A 21845-nucleotide genomic window follows, 5' to 3' on the forward strand; every position below is an offset into this window, starting at 1 on the left:
GAAACACGATCACCTTTGCTGTGCGATAGCTTAGCGGTGAGAGGATGTGGATGGAAGCTGTGAGAAAGCGTGTTCTGTTTGTGTCACTAATAGTGTGTACAACGTTAATCAGCGACACCACAACAATATATTCATGTACATGACCGTACACAGACATAGACATACAGAGGCCAAATGGAAAACACACACACACACACACACGCACGCACGCACGTACGCACGCACGCATGCATGCATGCACGCACACACACACACACACACACACACACACACACACACACACACACACACACTGAGCTTAATAACACTGACATTTTTGAACATTACCGTAAGTTTGTCCTAATATATTAAAATGTGTAAAAAAAAAATAAAGCAATCAAATCCACCTTCATTGCAGGTCATATAACTGCATTGCATGACACACATCACGAGGTGAATGGTCATCGTGTAGCGTTCCATCTCCTTTATCCTGATGTCTACGGCTGTGACGTCACCGTCACACGTCACAGAGTGTCTGTCACTGTGGGCCATGAAGTCATCTGTAGAATAACACAGGATGAAACATATAAACTGTTCAGCCAAGCATTGCTTAATGGTCAAGTGACGATTGGTCAGGCAAATGTCTCCTTTTTGCCAAACCAGATTGAAGTACAGTCGCTAAACTCCCTTGACGAGCTGCCTTTTCCAAGTTGGGAGTGGGAGCTGTGTGTCCTTCAACAGATCACTGCGTTTCTAAAGCCATTCAAAGATCTGTTGCCTCAAACCATAAAACACACCTCCTATAGAGAGCGATGCATCCATCAGGAATGCAGAAAAGAGACTTCCCAAAGCAAGGATTTAGACATTAACGACGGAGAAGCCATCGCTGTGTTTAAGTTTACACATGGAGGAAAACTACAAGTTGCAGCTAGCGAAGACACCCTCAAACAGCTACGACAATCCTATCCAACCATAGACATCAGTTGTGACACAGGTATGAAGGCACTGACGTTACGAGGACCAGCACGTGCAGTGTATCAGGCTAGAGAGGACATGTGCAGCCTTGTCAAAAACTAGATGACAAACATTTTTAGACTTGACTACTGGAAGATGAAGGTTCTCAACAACCCTGACGCTCGAAAGAGTATTCAGCGGACACTGGCCAAGAACAATATTCTTTGTTTCTGGGAGATGGGCAAGTTGTTCGGGTCCTATTTCTTTCACGTTAAAGTGACTGCATCGCGAAAAGACCAGCCACGTATCAGGCAAGTATTTGAATCAAGTTTTCAAACCATTAAAATCCCTTTCGACGAGAATCAAAAGTCAAGCCTACAGTCTGATGCGTGGAAACTATGTCTGGAAAGACTGAAAACAAGCAAAGAAGGAGAACTGGCGCCGGTCGTGGATGTCGGTGACAATGAGGTTTTCATTCGTGGTCTTACCGTCAGTGTTGAGTCATCTCGTCGTGCCGTGCTGGACTTTTTCCACAGAAATGTTATCCAGACATACCCACAACTGTACGGTCAGGAAGTGGAAGAGGTTATTACTGGACTGAAACCCTGGCAAATAAAGTTTCTGATGAACATCAACCTCAAAGAAAGAATCGTTGCAGAGCTGCCAGACGTAGCTCTGCTTGATGTCCAGTCAGACAGTCTTGTGATCAAAGCACCTCTTCATGTACTGACCGAAAGTGTCTCTCTGTTCTGGAGGTTTGTCGCCAGTCTGTCACAGAAGCAGATCCACCTGACAACAGCACTTGCCGAGATGTACAAGCAGCTTGCTGCAAGAAGCAAAGTTCAGACCCTGCTAAAGGCAGCAGGCCTCTCTTGCCAATGGGAAGTAGAAGATGACCACATCACGGTCAGTGCAGAGGATGCTGATCAAGAGCCACTGAAGCAGATCTTCACTTCAACGTTCTCAGAGGCGAGCGTTCATGTAGAGCCGGAAAAGTCCCATCTTCTGCGATCGGAGGACTTCCAGGCACTTGTCACAGAACATCAAGGCAGAAAGAGCGGGTCCTCGACTCCTGTAATCCAGACTTCACCCGGTGATAACTATGTGGTCATCGTGGACGACTCTGAAAACTGTGCAACTGTACAACGAGCCATCAAGAAGTTTGTTGAGAATCATGATGTGTTGGCGAGTACTTCACAGAAGGAGACACAGACACAATCCCCGCAACATGAACATTTCGGAGCACAGACAGAAGTCGAAGAAATACAAACAGAGGAAAGGCACAAGCAGACAGACGTGAAGTCCTTCCGTAGCACTGAACAGCAAACGGACAACAGGCCCCTGGAAAATAAAGAGCAACAAACACAAGACAGCAGTGAACAAGAACAACGAACGGAAAGACCAAGATTAACAGAGAATGGATTCCAGACAGACAAGATAACAACAAAAGAACAACAGCTGCAGACAGACCAAAGTCAGCTGGAGAGCACCGGACAGCAGACAGAAGACAGTGAGAACGACAAGCGGCTACAAACAAAGACGAGACAGATGCAATCGAACGATACACAGCTACGGAAAGAAAACACAAATTCCGAAACTCGCCGCACGCAGACAGAGAAACAGCAGCCAAAAAATCAGCCGATGCAGACACAGAGAGAACACCGGCAGACACAAACTGATGAGAGTGAAAACAAAAACCACGAGCAATCCCTACATGAGAGAATGGAAACCCAAGGAACTCAAACAACTTCACCAGATTTCCAAAACAAGAAGCAAGCTTCACCTGAAACGGAACGCACTCCAGCCGACGAGGAAGTTGCTCCGTCAGAGCAAGGTCAACGGAGGATGCAGAGAAGTGATGTCCAGTTTGACTCACGTGACTGTCCAGCAGATCACCAGCACCATTACCCGCGTCACGACAATGTCGGTACAGGTAACTGATCAACTCAACTTTCAATACGCTTCTGATGAGTAGCTTCAAAAATGTGTTCTACCTATATGCGAATTTTGCATGATGACTATACCATTGATAACTTAGACATTTAACAGATATAGAACATTTTTGTCAGGTAAAAACAAAATACAACTGCAGGGTTGAGTCTTTCCTTGCATAACAAAAATGTTCTGGCACTATCGCCCTTTTCAAAGTTCGTTGTGCTTTATGCAATAGACATTTTACACGCATGGTTAACTGGTGAGGTGATCATGTCACTAATTCATTTTTGTAATTTCTTTATTATGCTGTGTGTGTGTGTGTGTGTGTGTGTGTGTGTGTGTGTGTGTGTGTGTGTGTGTGTGTGTGTGTGTGTGTGTGTGTATTGCTAATTGTGTTCACATATTTTGTCACAGCCCAGTATACCTGTCAAGAGGACATCAAGACAGGGGACGCAACTCAAGAAGACGAAGCACAAACGTTCCCAAAGTATATCTGCGAGCCACAGGTACATCATCAATTATAAAAAACGCTGGCGCTGGACCCGAGTACTCTTCAGATTGGCTCGCTCCCCCAGTATGAAAGTTTTTGTCTTGTGCACGTTTAAGACCAAGTGATTGATCTGTGTGAATTACAGGCATTCCCTTTGCTATATAAATACATTGCATGCGAGCCGAGGATGTGCGTGGTGACTGGGCTTTCTATTCTCTTTTATTTGTAATTTGATCACAGTGAAAATGCACACACACACATTCACACATACACACACACACACACACACACACACACACACACACACACACACACTCTCTCTCTCTCCCTCACTCCCTCTCTCTTTTCCTCTATCTCTCTCTCTCTCTTACACACACACACACACACACACACACATACATACACACACACACACACACACACACGAGTACAGACTCATGCACGCACACACACACACACACACACACACACACACACACACACACAGTAACACTAACACATGTGCACAAAATGAACACACACACACAAACACACACCGCGCGAGAGAAAAAGACGTCAAAGACTTTTGACCGTGACGTAATCTTTTTATGACGCTATATTTCTCGTCAATGTGTGACACGTTCGGCTGTTCTATGAGACTGCCTGGCTGACTGTGGCTCCGCGAATTCCCCCCGCCGCCAAGTCGTTTTTTTGTGGATTATTTCGCATTTAGGTCCCAGGTAACATTATGAAGTTTTAATACGATCAATCGGACCTATTATCAAGTTAGTGTATCAACTTTTGAACGAACTGCGCCCAGTAGTTTCCCAGCAATAAGCTGTTAAGTCGAGACACACACACACACACACAATTAAAGTCTGCTGGACCCTTGTGCTAGCGTACTCGGGGAAAATGTCACATATGCAGTAAATGTCCTGATAACACTCTGACACAGTGCTACTAATCCGAATGAAACTATTCGGACATATTTGAATGTGATAAGAAGAACAAGAGCAAAGAAGAAGAAGAAGAAGAAGAAGAAGAAGAAGAAGAAGAAGAAGAAGAAGAAGAAGAAGAAGAAGAAGGCCCGGTAGCTCAGTTGGTAGAGCACTGGACTTGTGATCGAAAGGTCGCAGGTTCGAATTCGGGCCGGGACGGACACGGGTCAACTTTATGTGCAGACCCAGAGACGGAAGCCATGTCCCACCCCCGTGTCATCACAATGGCACGTAAAAGACCTTGGTCATTCTGCCATAAGTGCAGGTGGCTGAATACACCTAAACACGCAGACACCTGGGTAGCGCGACTCCGTTGCTGCTAGCTTTCCACTGGGAGGAAGCGACCCGAATTTCCCAGCGATGGGACAATAAAGTAATGAAAATGAAAAAGAAGAAGAAGAAGAAGAAGAAGAAGAAGGCGAAAAAGAAGAAAAAGAAGAAGAAGAAGACTTTATAGGTACTGAAGACATTATCTTCTTGTTTTGTTCTGCATAAAACATGTACAATTTGTTGTATTTGATTTACAGCAAGGACAAAGAAATCCCCCACAGGACCACGCCACGCCCAGTGGAGACATCGTACAACAACGACTGCTGTGTCTGACTGTGGAACAACTCCTGGAAGTGGCCACACACCTGGGCATCGGTCGGCAAACCCTCGATCAGCTGCAATTCAGGTAATCATTTGAAAGTTGAAAAAGCGGTTCCTTTGCGTGATCGTATTGTAGTTTTGCTGGCGGGCTGATGGAAGTTTCAAAGCATATCTGAAGAGATCCGAGAAACAAGGGGACGTAAGCGTGTTAAGAGTGTTCATGTGCAACAAGAGTAAACGAGAACCAATCTCCTGGCACTTGGGAAAATTGCAAGAATTTAAATATACACGAGTTTAGTTTGCCTCATCAATGGTGCAGGGGACTTCTTCATCTAAGTTTCAGATATCACCGTGTGTAATGAGGGACACGATAGAACGGGAAGGGCACCAGGGACTGTAAAACCGGTAATTGAATATTAATATCGATTGCGTAGATGTCTGTTGTTCTTTTTGCAAAGCATTGACATCTCAAATCCAACTCCTTTTCCATTCAACTTACAATTCTTAACCCAACTTTTTTTGTAATAGGGAGAGTAAGTATAACACAGGCCAAATATGCCTTTCAGGTGTCCTGCTCCTGATGACCTGAAGAGACATCTGACAGAGGCATGCAGGGCAGCCAGTGACACAGAGACTCTCTTCGTGGCTGTTTTACGACTGTGTGCACGACCTGCAGTCACTGGCTCCTCTGAAAATAGCATCAGTCACCACAACTCTCAAACTGCACCCATGGCTGCTGCTGACTCAGAACATCTTTCAGCTACCATTTCCGTAGAAAGCGGTGACGAAATTTCTGTTCACAGTCAGTGTTACCATCTTGCTCCTGGTGCCCAGCTACCAAGCAATTTCTCCACAGAAACCCAGGAGACTGCGCAAGAGTCATTTGCACAAAGTGACACTGAAGCAGGTTATCTGATCCAGCCACAACTCTGCAACCCACAGCCCTTAAATTCCGTTGATCAAGTTGATTTGCTTCACTTTACACAAGCGGATCCATGCCTCTTCTCGGGAATGTCCACAACCGCAGATCTGCAAGGATCAGGAAGCAGCACAACCAGCGGACAATACACACCTGTTTTGGCAAGCATGTTGTTGTCTTCTGCAAGTAGCGGACCACTGTCTTCGAGAACGTCCCAGCAGCAAGTCACACAGCCAGCACATGCAGCCAGAAATGCTCAACGCAGATCTCTGGTCGACCACCCACAAACCCAGGACAGGGGCAACACTGTAGCATCGGATTGGCACAGTAGAGTTCGAGTGGATCTAACAAACCGAGCAGGTAATGAGGCCCGTCTGCACGCTGCTCAACCGCCAGCCATTGACATCGAGTCGTTGGTTCAGATGAATCAACGACTTCGGCAGCTTGAAGCTTTGGTGATGCAAAGGGACCAAGGACCTCACCCCCCGCCACTAAACGCAGAATGCCATGCGAGAATAGAGGCGCAAATAACACAACGTTTTCACCAGGTAGAGCTTCAGATGTTGGACAGACTTGACGCGCTCGTTCAGCTCCGACTGCAGTCTGCCAGCGTTGCGGATTCCCGAGTGTATCTGACTCAGATGCGAGCCATGGAGATTGAGATACAAGCACGCATGGAAAGCCAGTTTTCTCACCTCAGAGCACAGACTATGACTGACGTTCGTCGGGAGATCGACATCGATGTCCGCGGTGTCATTGCTGTGGACAACGCATCCAGTTCATCGTCTCATTCCGCACCGCCGTCCGAAGTATCTGACTGAACGTCAGCTCTAAATAACTGAGACTGTTTCACTAAAGAAAACCAATTGGTGTAACTGCATGTGAACCAGTTTTGAGAGTGTATATGAGCCCCGGATGGCTTGTAGTCTGTAATTGCAGTTGTTCTGGTCTTGTGTTAGTCTCAGGCTTGATTTGTAAATATTGTATCATTCAATTGTTTTGGATTTAGTAACATTAGAAGTAGTACTGATGACACTACGAGAGTATTGTTTAAAGACTTTGAATGACAGTTTGTGGTGTGCTGTACATAGCAACCATGCGATAAAAGTGACACAGTCATGTTTATGTTGGTTGTTTTGAATCGCCATTTTATTCTTAGGGTATTGATGTTGATATTTTTTATTTCTGTTTTGCATGTTGTTATTCTTGTTGTTGCTAAAATAGCGAAAGGTAGTTTATGATCGCTGTACTCTCGAAATGGACGGCGCTACATTGTACACAATGTTCATGTTGTGCTTGTATGTGTGTGCGTGTGTGTGGAGAGGGGGGGGCTGTGGGGGGTATTGTCGGTGAAGAACTTAATGACAGATACCCTCAAAGAAAATGTTTGATATAATGTTCGATTGCTTTCCCTACATACATAGTGGTTTATGCTTATTGTCTATATCAGTTATGATCAGTGCATATGTTTTTTATGTTATCTTTTGAATGATCATTTCTGGGCTGTCTTTGTTTTGTTTTTGGAAGGCTCACGTTGAACTACGGTAGAATGTGCCTTGCACGAACTTGGCTGTGTTCTGTATAACAGAATAAAGACATCATACTGCTTTTGAAATATAAAGTGTGGGGTGACTGTACATCATCACATTAAAAGATACAGAAACATTATAACAGTGTAAAACGTCAGTAAGTATGTAAAGCTGTAACCCCGTGGACGTATACTTGACTCTCCATGTACAGTAGGATTTGTTTTTTCCACAGAAAATTCGCTGTATATTGACACGTGAACTGTTAAATGTTTTTACACTTAAAGTGACCATTTCTGGATTCGTTATTGTGTCCTTGTTTTTGTTTTTTTTAACTGTATGCGTTTTTCAATCTTTGTGTGGTTTGAATTAATTTTCTTCTTACTGTTAACGAGTACATATACTGGGATCCTTAACTTGATGTACATAAGTGGTTTTCGTTTGTTATTTTCTGAAATACCAACAGCAAAGTTTATTTTAGTCATCTGTGGGTAGCGATGGCAATAGTTAAAATGAAACGATACCAGTAATTGGTGTCCACTGCATTGCTGTTGAAATCTGGTCAGAAGCTGACAACTATTTCGGATTGCTATTTGCAGTTTGTGTACATTTCATGTTGATGATAAGCTGGTTCGTAGACTCAGATATGCATGTTTGTATATGCAGCGCTTTAATTAAAACTTACTTTGTTTGAGAAAAAAGGAAATGACCTAGGATTAGAAAGAAAGAAGACACATCATGATGAAATTCAAGTGTTATTTATCTTGATTTTGTTTTTTAAAGGAATTATTTATTTTTGTTGTCATTGCGGTTCTGCTTTGTTTTCTATGCTGTACATAACTATCACTGAGCTCTTCATGTTGCACATGTTGGAAGCAAAGACTGATTTGCTTGACTATATAGGCTTATGTGTATAAGATACAGCTCCGTCCATCCATGGTATCGCCTGATATTTTGTCAAGACTGGGTCAATGAATATGATGACGTCACTCGAGGCTCTGCCGAGAGTGACGTCATTATATTCTTTCACCCCGTCGAGACAAAATATCACGCGATACCATGGATGGACGGAACTGTAACGTATATATGGCATGACCAAAGTAAAGAGAATTTGTCATGGGATGTGGAAACAAATCATTGGAAATTCACCATGGGCAATCAACCCAAGCCTAGAAGTTGTAGAACTATATTTTGTTTCAGTCTTGGCAAGGCCAGTTTTGTCCAGTTCCGGAAAAGACATCATGAATTCATTCACCCTGCCGAGACGAAAAAAACAATTCCATGGATGAAAACGTATAAGGTTATATCCCGTGAGTGACGCATCAAAGCTAAATTTTGTTTTGAAATGTCTTCACAACGTACATATAACTTATAACGACATAATCGCCTCCACAAGACAGGAAAAACGCACACTTTGTTTTTCGTCTGCTACAAATCTAGTCTTGTTGGTTGACGGAGAGAATAAAGCTTCAATCGTACCTTCATTATTATTATTATTATTATTATGAACATTTGTGCGCCTAATCTAAATATAGCCCTAGGCGCTTACAAAATATAAAATACATAGTGAACATTATACGAAACACAAATCGACAAGGACTCATACACTCGCAGACAGGCGCACAGCGAGAACGCGACGCACTCACTCATACCAACTACAGGCACATGCATTCTAGACGGAAAAACAGTCGTAAATAAATAAATAAAGTATTGGATACATAAAGTTAGTTGAGAGAATAGAGCTGGAAAGGGAAGAAGAAGAAGAAGGAAAGAGACAGATCAAGGACCAGCAGGAGAGGGTGATGTGTGGTCATTAACGGACTAGTGAGGGAAGAGGTGTGTTTTGAGTGAGGTTTTGAATGATTGCATAGATGTGGAGTGCCTGAGTGAATGCGGGAGTTGGTTCCAGATGGATGGGGCCTGGTAGGAGAAGGTGCGCTGGCCATATGTTTTGGTGCGTGCTGATGGTATCCTAAAAAGGCGGGTGTCTGCGGAGGATCTTAGGGAGCGAGAGGGGGAGTAGACATCAAGAAGGTCAGAAAGATAGCTAGGGGACGATAGATCAAAGTTTCTGAAGCAGAGTGTGGAGATCTTGAACTGAATCCTCTGTTGAACAGGCAGCCAGTGTAGGGTTTGAAGAAGAGGGGTGATGTGGTCATGCTTGGAAGAACGAAAGATGAGGCGGGCGGCATGATTCTGAACACGCTGAAGCTTTTCGATGATGTAGTTGGGAGAGCCAGATAGAATGGAATTGCAATAATCGAGTCGGGATAGGACAAAGGCGCAGAGCAGAGTTTTAGTGGCATCCTCGGTGAGGAGATGACGGATGGAGGAGATGCGGCGGATTTCAAAGAAGCAAGTGCGACAGACATTGGCAACATGCTGATGGAAGGACAGGGACTGGTCAAGAGTGACACCTAGGTTGCGGACAGCAGGAGAAAGAGCAATAGAAGAACCATTGAGATCGACAGACGAGGGAAGAGAGGGATGATTGAGATGTTTTTTAGGAGAGACAAGAATCATTTCGGTTTTCTCCTCATTAAGCTTCAGCTTATTTAGGTCCATCCACGCCTTGAGGTCGGTGATACAAGACTGGGTGGAGGCAATGAGGCGAGGGAGGTCAGAGATAGGTCCAGAGAGATAGAGTTGGTTGTCGTCGGAGAAGCTGTGGTGAGAGAGAAAGTGGTGAGCGGCAATTGAAGGGATGGGTTGGGTGTAAAGGACGAACAAAATAGGCCCCAGGACGGAGCCCTGGGGCACACCGTACTGTAGAGGAGAAGCAGAAGAAGATAGGCCGTTCACAGAGACAGACTGGTAGCGATCGGTGAGATAGGACTGAAACCAAGAAAGGACAGACTGAGAAATGCCAAAAGAGTTTTGAAGGCGGGACAAGAGCACGGCATGATCAATAGTGTCAAATGCCGCGCTCAGGTCCAGCAGAGAGAGAAGGCAGACGTCGTTGTTGTCGAGTGCAGTCAGTATGTCGTTGCTAATTTTCAGTAGAGCGGTTTCCGTCGAGTGTCCAGAGCGATAGGCAGAGTGATTGCAGTAGAGAAGGTGGTTGGCTTCAAGATGGTCCAAAAGCTGGGAGAGTACGATTTTTTCTGTTATTTTGGAGCGAAATGAGAGATTAGACACTGGTCTGTAGTTCTTCAGATTTTCAGGATCCAAGGAAGGTGTCATGAATTATTATTCTGAAGCGCGAACCTGTCAAGAATAGAATAGGCAACCGAGACTACTCGCGCATTACACGACGTAGCCAAGTGACGTATTCATGTGACGTATCCAAGTGTACTGACGTAAACTAAAATCGTTTCACGAGAGGGTCGTTTTCCGCAAGTACACGGAACGAAGAACGCTTGGAAGAAAAGCCGTTCCCCTTCTTTGAAGGTAAGTGACTGTGATTATTACATCGACAATCGTTCCACGGGATCTGGGCGGAGATGAGTGTATCGTGTCAGTCATGTACATTGTGTTGTTGTCAAGTTGTGTACGTTTGAATGTGCGCTGTTGCCAAATCCCCATTTTCCGAAACACAGTAATAGAATGAGAACGATAATAAAATATGAACAAACCAAGTCTTTTAGACAGGCTGTGTAGGTAACACATATGGCCCTTTGATCTGTTTCAGGAACCCACGGTCCAATTGATTCATTCATCTTCCTCTTCCTCATGTTGCCGAAATTGTGGAGAGAGATGTAACCAGACTACTACTGCTATTAACTTGATGATGGTGTCTTGAGAAGAAGAGTGATGACCCAAACCAGGAGCGCGGTCTTCAAGACCAGTCAAGTGCTGCACGTCATCTCGAGTACCTTTTCAATGACATCGAGCTAAGTCAAAACTTCATAAACATTATGTGTATTCCTTTTGTTTTGATGTCCTCCAAGGGAAAGTTCTGAAGAACGTTTGCGGCAGCGGAGTCACGTTAGATTACCATGACAGAATTGAAATCCAGCAGCAATAGACATTTGATCAGAGTGTGCTGTGATGCAAGTAACATGACCTAGCTTGAACAGTGTGTGATACATTTAGTACGATACTGATATTTAGCAAAAATATAGACTAACCTGATTAATGTGTGCTGCATTGCAAGAATCTTATTAACACTATCCATGTATTAAATTATGTAAACCAATGTTGACCTTTCTCCGCTACTTCGAGAGCATGGGAAAGAGTGAAGGAAAGTAAAGTCAAGGCAATACCTGTTTCTTTAGCTAATACGAAAAGGCGGCGTGTTTTCCTTCCATAAACTTCCTTTGGAAGGCGCACGCAGAAAGAAACAGGCTGACGAAAACTGACTTGTGACATATGGGGGCTTCGTCCGGGATTTTGTAACTCGTAATTTCAATTTGGCTTCCCCAAACAAATTTTCTTCAAACAAATTCCCTATTCGTTTTTCGTTTGTGTGTTCGTCCGTTCATGTTCATCATCGTATAAATCAACTTTTGTATTTATTCATGTTTATAGTTAGTTCATCATTTAACGATAACAGAGTCTGACGTGTGTGCTTCAGCACACGGGAATAATCCAAATGAAGAGTGACGCAAGGCTTTGACGTCACTATAATAATTCACGTAAAGCACTAATGTTATAGTAGTTTAGTTCCCCCTATTTGGCTGTGCTAAACAAAAAGCTATAACAGAAGACAGTGGACTAACACCCTGTCAAGCCATCCTGTGTCCCTTAGTCGACAAAATTTATAATATTGTTGGTCGCCGTGGGAGGTTGGTGGGCGAATTGGGTTATATACGAGGGATAGCACTCATCTTCGTCCAGAAGGACCGTGGAAGTGAAGTTGATTCTGCAGACAGTCACACTTCACAACGCCAAGAGTAAGGGTTAGGAAATTTAGATTATTGTCTATACAGCAGTAGATAATTGAAGAATCTTATTTCGACTTACTGTGCGATAGAATCGAGTTGATATTAATATAGGCGAAAGGTCCACGTTGATGGAGCGCCGATGAGATATTAAAATGAAGTTCACTCGATAGAACGGTATATTGTTTGACATATACCAGAAGAACCATAAATTCTAGTGTTAGGTATCCGTGGTTATAAAAGGATATTAGAATGGTTCAGAGAAATCGTGTCATTGGGACACGTAGCGTTTACTGAGGTAACGTTGAACGTTCATGAATTCAAGTAGCAAAGTGAGCTTCACTAAAGTAACACTTCATTCTATAGTGGGGGAGTTTTCTCTCTCTAGTAAATAGTGTGTGAAAAGCAGTTTAGTCAAATCGGTTTTTCAACCGAGCATCACGTATTTGCAGTTTGATTCAGTGAATATCTGTGTGTGAGTTAACGTAAAGGATATGCAAACATCCAAACACCCGAGTACTAGGGCGCATATAGCAAGAATGAACGCTGACCCGCAGAACCAGAATACGGCCGAGGCCGTAGTTTCAGATGTTGAAGGGGGTGACACATATGTCAACACCCAAGGAGAATCGAGCGATAATGATTCTCAGACGTTAGGCGCGCGTGTAACGACTTATGTATCCGCTGCGAGTAATGAACGTGCAGGTCCGATCCACCCTGTAAAATCCGGATTGGAGTGGACTCGCGAACTTTTGGCGATAGGACGAGAGTTAGGACTCGAAGGCAAAGACTTGCGGGAGTTTGTAGCTGAAGAACGCGCACGAGAGGAACGTGAACGTGAACGTGAAGTTCTCGAACGTGAACGTGAACGTGAAGTTCTCGAACGTGAACGTGAACGTGAAGTTCTCGAACGTGAACGAGAAGCCGATCGCGCGTTTCAGCTAGAACAGTTGAGGATACAAACGGAAGCACGCCGAGACAACGCCAACAATAACGCGTCGAGGCGTCGTGGGGATGACGACTTTATCCCAAAAATCCCTTTTCTTGATGACAAAGACGACATCGAGAGTTGGTTTGCACAATTTGAACATTATGCAACCGACTGTCATCTCGACGACGAACGCAAAGCTACGAGAATGGTGTATTTCCTGAAAGGAAAGGCAAGAACCATTTATGCAAAACTCAGTTTCGAAGACGCGCGCAACTACAACACTTTGAAGAATGCGTTGTATGATGGATTTCAACTGACAGCAGATCAATATCGGAAGAAATTCCGTCAGCTAAAGCGAAACCCATCTGACACGTACAAAGAACATGTCACCAAACTTGAGCGCATCCTCGATAAATGGATCGAGTTAGCCAAGTGCGATGAACATGTGGCAGATCTGAAGGATCTAGTTCTCAGAGAACAATTAGAGAACACCTTCCCTGCCGAAGTGATGTTGCACGTACTTGATCGGAAACCGAAGTCTGCGAAAGAAATGGGCGAAATTGCCACGGAGTACGAACAATCACGTTCGAACATCAGGCCACGGCAATCTCACCAAAACCATTCTAGCGGCAGCGCGTTTTCGAACACGAAAGGTTCGAACGTCGTCGAAAGTGACGCGAAAGAGAAATCGTCACAGAAAGAACATAAATACGTGAGCGATGATGAAAAACAAAGACTGAAAGCCACAGGCTGTTGTTTTTTTTGCAAGGGCAAAGGGCACCTGTCGCGATTTTGTCCCAATAAGGGAGAAAGCGTTCACGCAGTTCATGTTCGAAATGAATTTGATGGACAAGAAATCCCCGTACATCTTGACAAGCTGTGCAAGTCGTGCAAAAAGAAGGATTTCAAAGAGGAAGTGTTCATCAAATTAGACGGCCGAATCGTAAAAGCATTACGCGATTCCGGGTGCTCAGGTATTATGGTCAGGGCCGACCTTATACCTGAAGAAAGGTACTTGGCAAAGAAAAAAGAAACTACGCTCGCAGAGAAGAAAACACGGAAATTGTGTCCCACGGCTGTGGCCCACATTGACTGTCCGTATTTTGATGCCAAAACCGAAGTGGTCATACTCGATGATCCCATTTATCCTGTCCTCATAGGTAAATGGTATGGTGTAGGCCAGAACAAGAGGAAGACCCCTTTGTTTCCAGTACGTGACCCGAGTTGGTATCAAGGTGAGACCAACGCGGCGGTCAGTACACGGAAGCAAGAGAAGAGAAAAAAAAAACGGAATGAGAAACCTGTGCCGGGAACTAGTCATGATGACAGAAATACACACAAGATGTATTCCCCGCAAGATCTCAAGAAGGCTCAGAATGATGATGAAACACTGGCAAAAGTACGCCAAATGGCTGTTTCAGGAGAATCATTCCACGGTGTGAAATATGTATACAAGAAAGAAATCTTGTACAGGACAACCCTCGACAAAACCGGGAGTGAATCTAGTAAAGTCGTTGTTCCCAAAGAAATGAGAAGCAAAGTGCTTTCTTTTGGGCACGACCACCCGATGACAGGTCATCTCGGGCAGAAGAAAACCACTGATAGAATCAGGTGTGAGTTCTGGTGGCCAGGTTTGGTCAGAGACATAAAACGTTACTGTCTCTCGTGTGACACATGCCAAAGAACAGCGCCAAAAGGCAGAACCAAGAAAGCACCTCAAGACAGTCTGGGGTTCTCACCCTTTGAAATGCGGTATGGCAAGACCATCAGAGGTCCCATGCAGGTTCTGCGTCGTGCATGGACTGATGAATCGGTCGAAGGTGAACAGAAGACGTCAGCAGAATACGTTGTCGACCTCAGAAACAGAATTGACGAAAAAAAAGAAGAAGCAGAAGAACACATCGCCGTAGTCATCGAGGAAGATGATACGATGAACGATGATATCTTCCGAATAGACACTCAGAAGATGATTCCTCTGCTGGAAACTACTCGTACAGAAGATGTCACAAGCGTGAACTTCTGTAAAGAATTGAGTAGAGAAAGAACAAAAGAGGCGAAAGCGATCTGTAGTGCATTCTCCAAGAATCTGACTGATGTACCGATTACTACCAACTTGGAGAAGTGCAGAATCGAACTTACAGAGAAGAAACCTGTGTTTGTTCGACCGAGACTCGTACCTCATGCGATGGTGAAAACGGTCGAAGACGAGATCGACGAGATGTTGAAGCTCGGGGTCATTGAACCGGCAAACTCACCGTACAATGCTCCAATCGTTTTTGTGAAGAAGAAAGGAGGTAAGAAATACCGGGTTGTGACAACCATGGAGCAGATTATTTAAGTCGCGCTTCATATAGTGACTAAATTTGGGAAATTCATTCTCAAGAAAGGGGCTGTCATGAATTATTATTCTGAAGCGCGAACCTGTCAAGAATAGAATAGGCAACCGAGACTACTCGCGCATTACACGACGTAGCCAAGTGACGTATTCATGTGACGTATCCAAGTGTACTGACGTAAACTAAAATCGTTTCACGAGAGGGTCGTTTTCCGCAAGTACACGGAACGAAGAACGCTTGGAAGAAAAGCCGTTCCCCTTCTTTGAAGGTAAGTGACTGTGATTATTACATCGACAATCGTTCCACGGGATCTGGGCGGAGATGAGTGTATCGTGTCAGTCATGTACATTGTGTTGTTGTCAAGTTGTGTACGTTTGAATGTGCGCTGTTGCCAAATCCCCATTTTCCGAAACACAGTAATAGAATGAGAACGATAATAAAATATGAACAAACCAAGTCTTTTAGACAGGCTGTGTAGGTAACACATATGGCCCTTTGATCTGTTTCAGGAACCCACGGTCCAATTGATTCATTCATCTTCCTCTTCCTCATGTTGCCGAAATTGTGGAGAGAGATGTAACCAGACTACTACTGCTATTAACTTGATGATGGTGTCTTGAGAAGAAGAGTGATGACCCAAACCAGGAGCGCGGTCTTCAAGACCAGTCAAGTGCTGCACGTCATCTCGAGTACCTTTTCAATGACATCGAGCTAAGTCAAAACTTCATAAACATTATGTGTATTCCTTTTGTTTTGATGTCCTCCAAGGGAAAGTTCTGAAGAACGTTTGCGGCAGCGGAGTCACGTTAGATTACCATGACAGAATTGAAATCCAGCAGCAATAGACATTTGATCAGAGTGTGCTGTGATGCAAGTAACATGACCTAGCTTGAACAGTGTGTGATACATTTAGTACGATACTGATATTTAGCAAAAATATAGACTAACCTGATTAATGTGTGCTGCATTGCAAGAATCTTATTAACACTATCCATGTATTAAATTATGTAAACCAATGTTGACCTTTCTCCGCTACTTCGAGAGCATGGGAAAGAGTGAAGGAAAGTAAAGTCAAGGCAATACCTGTTTCTTTAGCTAATACGAAAAGGCGGCGTGTTTTCCTTCCATAAACTTCCTTTGGAAGGCGCACGCAGAAAGAAACAGGCTGACGAAAACTGACTTGTGACAGAAGGTTTCTTGAGAAGAGGTCGGAGGATAGCGGATTTGAAAATGGCAGGAAAGGACCCAGATGAGAGAGAGGCGTTGATGACGGAGGTGAAATGCGTGAGGAGAGTATCTAGACAGTGAGTGAGGATAGAGGCGGGAAGGGGGTCAAGTCCGCATGTTTTGATGCCGGCGTGCATGATAGTTTTTCTGACTGTGCTTTCGGTAACAGGCTGAAATGAGGAGAAGGCAGGGCCAGAATAGGAGGGGTCAGGGATGGGGGACTGGGTGGGGGGGCAGAGCGTCAAGAGACTGGCGGAGTGTGGAAATCTTGCTGGCAAAGAAGTCGGAGAAAGCCTGAGGAAGACGAGAAGAAGGAATCTCAGAGGGAAGTGGAGACGAGTCAGATTTACCAAGAAGAGTGTTAGTGATGTCGTACAACTGTTTTGAAGAAGAGCATGCGAGTATTTTGACATTGTAAAATGCAGTCTTGGCTGCGTGAACGATGCTAGTGACTGCTTTGTTGGCAACTTGAAAAATCTGCTTATGAACAGTCAGGCCTGATTTCAACCATTGTCTCTCTGCTCTACGTCTCTCACGCTTGGCATCTTGCAACTGAGGCGCAGCGGACGAGTACCAAGGCGACGGAGGACGGTGATCAACAGGAATAAATGCTCAATCCGCTGTCAGTTCGCAACTGAACCTTGTTTTTTTTCTTTCTTTTTTTTCTCTTTTTTTTTGCCAAGCACATCATTGTGGGGCTTTTAATCAATAACATGCATCCGTCTACAATTTATCATCATTCATCCATCAACATTTATAATAGATATGTTTGGCAAGTATACACAACACACAGCATTAGGACATAACCGAGAGACGGACATATAGCATACCGTCTGTCGCGATATAACCTTCGTGGTTGAAAACGACGTTAAACACCACATAAAGAAGAAAAAAAATAACATACCGTTCGCCTACAAGTAAGGCCAGAGCATAACATAACATGCAGATTACAATACTTGACATTATGGACGTATTACCTGCTTAATAATAATACAGTCAGTTAATAATACCGTCAAACAAAGACAAAAAAAGAAAAGAAACAAACAAAAATCAAAGCCAAAACACATATATATATATATCATCACATCTCTGCACAACCTAGCGTACTACCTAACCAACTCTTCATATGGGGACCATAATTCTACAAATTTGGTAATGTTACCAGATTTGAAACTGGAATATTTTTCTATTTCAAATCTGTATTTCAAATTTCTTAGAAATATTTCTAACAGTGGCCTTGTCTCTTGTAACTTACTCTTATAAATATAAAACTTTGCAAACAAAATGATAAAATCCAAAACCACATCTACCTTAACATTGTTCATACACCCAAACAAAATAAATTCTTCTGTAAAAAGAACATTTGCGCGGTAAATACCACTTCTGTTTAACAGTTCTTCCAAGTCAGTCCAAAATTTCCGACTAAGCGGGCAGTACCAAAATATATGTGAAATTGTTTCATTTTCAATTTTACAAAAGGCACAAAGGGGACTGTCAAGAATCTTTTGAACAAATAGCCGGCTAGCAACACCAAGAATGCGGTGAAGCAATCTGGTCTGGAACCATCTTAACTGTGTGTCCTTAGTTGTTTTGAAACACTTATCAAAAATCTGTTTCCAGTTCAGGTTGTAAAAATACATATTCCATCTGTTCATGCCTGCAGGGTTATCATCAAATTTTGATTTCAAAAGGACTTCTTTAATTGCCTGTTTGCCTCTACAAATAATCTGCCAGGGTTTATAATCCCTAATCTGAAAACCATTCAACGAATCAATTTTTACTTTTCTCTGATATTTTCGTAGGGACTTAATCACTCCCTCATAGAATAAAAAATTAGTTTGAACCAAAGGAAAATTTAACCTAAATTCTTCAAAGGTAAAGAAATTTCCATTTAAATGTAGCAACTGATGGATAAACACTACATCATTTTCAATCCATTCCTTATTTACTATTGTACCGTGGTCTCGTATAATGTTCAAATTGTAATGTATACATTCGGAAACAAAATCATTCACATTAATTACCTCGCTTAAGGAACAGCATTTCTTATAATGTTTCAAAACATCCTTCCAAAAACTGTTACCACATCGTTTCATTAACACATTTACATACTCGGCACCCACTTTAAATATGTCTTTCATTCCAGGTATCATATCAAAAATAAGCTTTTTTACATCAAATTCAAACATCTTTAGTCTGCGAATCCAATTTATCTTTACTGATGCCACAAAAGTGTAAATGTCAATCATATTCAGACCACCACTGCAATAAGGTCTGCAAACGACATTACGCCGAATCTTTGCAGGTTTACCATTCCACAGGAAGGAATAAAAGGCTGCATTCACTTCTCGTAAAAACTCTTCGGGTGGGTCTGGCAATACAGTTAATAAAAAAACCAATTTTGAAAGGACCAAAGTTTTCAAAATTGTAATTCTACCGAATGGTGTTAACTGTCTTCTGCTCCAATCGTTTAAAATTCTTTTAATCTCTTTTAATTTTCCTTCATAATTAATTTCCAGAATGTTGCCGGTGTTAGTTGAAAATTTGACTCCCAATACTTTAAAGATCCCAGGGTCCCAACAGAAGTTCATATCCCTCATATATCTTTCTTGTGAATTTCGCTTTCTTCCAATCCAGACAATTTGAGTTTTTTCATTGTTTATCTTTAATCCGGAAAATTTAGAAAATTTCTGTAAAGTTTTAACACATTCAACAAACGATTCCTTACTGCCATCCAAATAAAGAGTTGTATCGTCCGCAAATTGAGACAATAACACTTCCTCGTTATTCAATTTCAATCCTTTTATCACAGAATTATTACGTAACATTAATGATAGTATCTCGGAACATATTAAATACAAATATGGTGAGAGGCTATCGCCTTGTCGGACGCCTCTTCTTATATTAAACCAACCAGAATATTGGCCATTTACTGTAACACATGTCTGTATATCTTGGTAAAAAACTCGTATCCACTGTTTTACATCGTTTCCAAAATTGAAAAAATCCAATGCCTTTTGTAAAAAGGGCCAGGACACACTGTCGAACGCCTTTTCAAAGTCAATTGCAAGCAGCAAACCTGGTATATTTTCTCTTTCAGTAAACACCAACACATCATACAGCAAACGTATATTGTCTCCGATAAATCTTCCTTTCATAAAACCTGTTTGGTGTTCACTAATAATCTTGGGTAGCATTATTTTCAATCTATTCGCAATACAGGATGAACAAATTGTATAGGATATGTTAAGCAGGGATATTGGCCGCCAGTTCTTAATAGATTGTTTTGGCTTGTCTTGTTTCGGAATGCATGTAATAATGCCTTGTTTCTGTGTAACGGACAATTCTCCACATTTAAATCCAGCATTTGCAGAACGCAGCAGAAATAATCGAATATCGAATTGGTTTTTTTTCTTTAACCTTTTGGTTAACATTGAATCGGCAATCCAAAAGAGTGTTTCAGCTGTTTCAAGACACAGGCTTAGCTCCTTTTTTTTGAGTTGCTTTTCAGTCTAAAATGACACCGGAAGCGAACAAATTGTCGTTACACGCAAAACGAAAGAGACTTTGACGTCATTTACTTTTGTTCGGAATTTTCCGTCTGTTCCTAGCTTGTCAGTGAAGACCTGACGTGAGCCGGTAAGCTTACCCAAAACGTCTTTGTTCTCTATTCACATTGCAGCTGTGAAATAATCAGTCTTGTGTCTCGGTCGTGTAGGTACAGAGTTTGCTTCTGCAATCATTGTGTTCGTGTTGATGACGGCTTCATAAGACAAATCAGCGAATCTATCGTGAGGAAGACGTTTATGTACAAATCACCGAACCCAACCCATTTTTTGTGTGCATTTTTCTGAAGAATAAACTGCATGTGGTTAATTTCATCCGTTTAATGCTTGTCGAAACGAGCCATAAGGCTTTAGAATAAAAGATTTCACGCATTGCTTGGCCATCTGATCACAGATGAGGTCGCAGTTTGTAGGTTGAATCTATGAATCGGCCAGAGATAGATCTGCATTTCTGGAACGACCTTCCAGATTATCAACAGCGGGTTCATGGTCGGAATCAAGAGGTCAAATTTGCGTGGCTCCCAATCATTTGATAAAAGATTTCCATTTTCTTGTTTCTGCGGCTGCGCAAGTTATTTTGCCTAGGTCATGGCCGAACTTTAGGCCTACGGAGAAATATCGCTGGATATTTTCTCCCTAGATTAACAGAGACAAAGAAGGGAAGTCATGCTGTATTGCTTTTTGAGTCACTTGAGAAAAAGTGACTCTATGTAATCGGTCAGTGTTAGTCTGTCCGGCCGGCCGTCCGGCCGGCCGGCCGTCCGGCCGGCCGGCCGTCCGGCCGGCCGTCCGTAGACACCACCTTAACGTTGGACTTTTCTCGGAAACTATCAAAGCGATCCGGCTCATATTTTGTTTAGTCGTGACCTCCAATGACCTCTACACTTTAACGATGGTTTCGTTGACCTTTGACCTTTTTCAAGGTCACAGGTCAGCGTCAAAGGAAAAATTAGACATTTTATATCTTTGACAAAGTTCATCGGATGTGATTGAAACTTTGTAGGATTATTCTTTACATCAAAGTATTTACATCTGTAGCCTTTTACGAACGTTATCAGAAAAACAAGGGAGATAACTAGCCTTTTCTGTTCGGCAACACACAACTTAACGTTGGGCTTTTCTCGGAAACTATAAAAGTGACCGGGCTCAAATTTTATGTGAACGTGACTCCCAGTGACCTCTACACTTTGACGTCTGCTTTGGTGACCTTTGACCTTTTTCAAGGTCACCGGTATGTCTTGAAGGAAAAAAATTGAAATATCATATCTCTGAAACTATTCATCGGATTTGATTCAAACTTTATAGGATTATTCTTTACATCAAATTATTTACATCTGTATTGTGTTGTGAATAGCAATTTCTTCCTGTCCATCTGATGCCTCATATAATATTCAGAACTGCGAAAGTGACTCGATCGAGCGTTTGCTCTTCTTGTTAAAACTTGTTTTGTTGAGGTGCCTTTGGCTTCTGAGTTTATTGCGGGATTATCGATCTTAATTATAGATATTTCAAAAAGCTTGTTTCAAAAATACTTATAGTTATTCTTTTCTCATTTTTTTGTCGAGGAAGGTCGTAGGGGGGTGGGGGGATA

The 21845-nt window shown here is 42.7% G+C and overlaps 1 protein-coding gene and 2 long non-coding RNA genes across 3 annotated transcripts; all 3 read left to right on the forward strand.

The window, feature by feature from the left end:
• Nucleotides 1-403: 403 nt before the first annotated feature.
• Nucleotides 404-8666, forward strand: LOC138945944 (nucleoprotein TPR-like). The gene is made up of 4 exons (XM_070317482.1): nucleotides 404-2866; nucleotides 3283-3374; nucleotides 4863-5011; nucleotides 5493-8666. The coding sequence occupies exons 1-4, from the start codon at nucleotides 1057-1059 to the stop codon at nucleotides 6664-6666; spliced, it is 3225 nt and encodes a 1074-aa protein (XP_070173583.1). The 5' UTR covers nucleotides 404-1056; the 3' UTR covers nucleotides 6667-8666.
• A 1889-nt stretch (nucleotides 8667-10555) lies between these two features.
• On the forward strand, nucleotides 10556-11509 carry LOC138945958 (uncharacterized). Its single transcript, XR_011449143.1, has 2 exons — nucleotides 10556-10761; nucleotides 11003-11509. It is a non-coding gene; the product is annotated as an uncharacterized lncRNA (long non-coding RNA).
• A 237-nt stretch (nucleotides 11510-11746) lies between these two features.
• Nucleotides 11747-16477, forward strand: LOC138945952 (uncharacterized). The gene is made up of 2 exons (XR_011449141.1): nucleotides 11747-15729; nucleotides 15971-16477. It is a non-coding gene; the product is annotated as an uncharacterized lncRNA (long non-coding RNA).
• Nucleotides 16478-21845: the final 5368 nt, after the last annotated feature.

Source organism: Littorina saxatilis, linkage group LG1, assembly GCF_037325665.1.
Source record: "Littorina saxatilis isolate snail1 linkage group LG1, US_GU_Lsax_2.0, whole genome shotgun sequence".
Classification (NCBI taxonomy): domain Eukaryota; kingdom Metazoa; phylum Mollusca; class Gastropoda; order Littorinimorpha; family Littorinidae; genus Littorina; species Littorina saxatilis.